The 1,812-nt window shown below is 65.8% G+C and overlaps 1 protein-coding gene across 1 annotated transcript in view; it reads right to left on the bottom strand.

Annotated features, from left to right (window-relative positions):
* Window positions 1-1,607, bottom strand: part of VAV2 (vav 2 guanine nucleotide exchange factor) — a 78,952-nt gene extending 77,345 nt beyond the window's left edge. Inside the window, exons 1-2 of the mRNA XM_014544219.1 lie at window positions 1,572-1,607; window positions 660-776 (exon numbers count right to left, since the gene is read on the bottom strand). Coding sequence (XP_014399705.1) covers window positions 660-776; window positions 1,572-1,607 — 153 coding nt within the window. The remainder of the gene's footprint in view (window positions 1-659; window positions 777-1,571) is intronic.
* Window positions 1,608-1,812: the final 205 nt, after the last annotated feature.

Raw genomic sequence — 1,812 nt, 5'->3', positions numbered from 1 at the left:
CACCAGGTCTGCCCACAGCCCCGCACGCAGCCCCGGGCCACCCAGGGGTTGTCCTGGTCCCTGACCCAGCGATTTACAAGGGGTGACCTTGGCCCTGCGGTGCTATCTGCTGGCACGTGCACCCCGAACCCGGGCTCACCAGGAAGCCGGGAATCAGCCTTTGGACGGCCCGGCCTCGGGTCCCCTCCCCGTGCCAGCCGGGCTCCCAGGACAGCTGCCAGCGAGACTTCCTCGAGGCATGGACCCAGGGGATTGCCTCCGGGACCCTGGGGTTCAGGTGGTCACCCCTCCTTGCCTCACACCTGCCGGAGCTATTTCAGGGTCACTTGGAGGGCTCCTCCCACCCAGCACCACCCCGGCCCGGCGCCACCCCCGCCAGCTCCTGAGGCGCGGAGACGGGCAGCAGCCCTCTCTCCCTTGGAGAACGAAGACTCGGGGCAGGAAGTAAACTCTCGGGTCCCCAGCTGGACAGGCAGGGCCAGGGCTCCACCCGGTTCTGTCCTTGTCCATGCCCTGCGGTCCCTCCACCTCCTGGCCTCACCCCGAATGGTCTGAGGACGGGCTGGCCTGCTGGCCCCATCTGGTTACTTGGCCCCCCAGCCGCCGAGCCGGCCCTCGGCCACCAACCTGGGGGACGGAGACGGGAGGAGGTCACTCACCTTCCCGAAGTCTCGGACATCGAAGAGGTCGAAGGGGTCAAACAGCTCGCTGTTCCTTAGCCCAAACTTGTCGTGGCAGACTTTGAGGAACGTGCGGATGTTCTTCAAGCACAGGAACTGGGGAGAGAAGGGAAAGCGTGAACCCTGGGGCCGACGACAGATTCCGCGGCCCCGGGGCCAGCACAGTCCTGCTCAGGAGACGCACCCGTGAACGTCCCACCGCCCAGAGTCACAGACAGCCCAGCCCTCGGCTTCTCACGACCATATGCCCCCCACCCCGCCCAAGGGGACGCAGCACATTTCAACCTGACAATCTTGACTGGAACAAAGATGCTGGCCTTGAGTGAGCAAGGATGGAGCGTGCACACGCGCACACACACATGCATGCATGCACATGCTCACACACATACACGTGCACAGGTACACACACCTGCACCTTCCTGGGCACAGACTGGCCACAGTTACTTTACAAGTGACAAAGCCGACAGCCGGGAAGCACCCGGTGAATGGAGCAGCACAGGACGCCACAGTCGGGGCTGGAGCCGGCACAGAGGCCAGAACCCCCAGATCAACATCCAGGCGGCTCCTCCCCCCTCCCCCGCCGTACCCCAACACCTGGGCTCCCAGCCTGCACTGGGCATGGCTCCGCAATGGGGGAGGAGGCATGGGGGAGGGATCGCCAGCTTGCAGCCCTGAGAGGAGGAGCTGGTGGGAACTTAGGGCGGCAGGTGAGGTGGCCGGAGCTCAGCCCGGTCACTGGCCCTGGTGGCACCGTCGCTGATCCTGACTTGCGGGACCAGGGGGAGTGGCTCGGCCCCCGAGACCTGGCTCCGAACACGAAGCCCCTCACTGGGTTAATTTTGTGCCCTAAGGGCATGGGTGGTGCTCGGTGTATGGGAGCCCCCGGCCCACCCCGTCCACCCCGTCCAGCTCCGCGTGGGTGCCCATGGGGCGAGACGCCACACACAGCGGAGAACAACGGGGTCTCAGTCATCCTCCCTGGTAACCGCTCACTAGGCGCCCAATGGCATGGGTGGTGCTCGGTGTATGGGAGCCCCCCGCCCACCCCGTCCACCCCGTCCAGCTCCGCGTGGGTGCCCACGGGGCGAGATGGCCACACACAGCGGAGAACAACAGGGTCTCAGCCATCTTT

This window comes from Myotis brandtii, unplaced genomic scaffold (genome assembly GCF_000412655.1).
Source record: "Myotis brandtii unplaced genomic scaffold, ASM41265v1 scaffold357, whole genome shotgun sequence".
NCBI lineage: Eukaryota > Metazoa > Chordata > Mammalia > Chiroptera > Vespertilionidae > Myotis > Myotis brandtii.
This window is presented reverse-complemented; position numbering and strand designations above follow the sequence as displayed.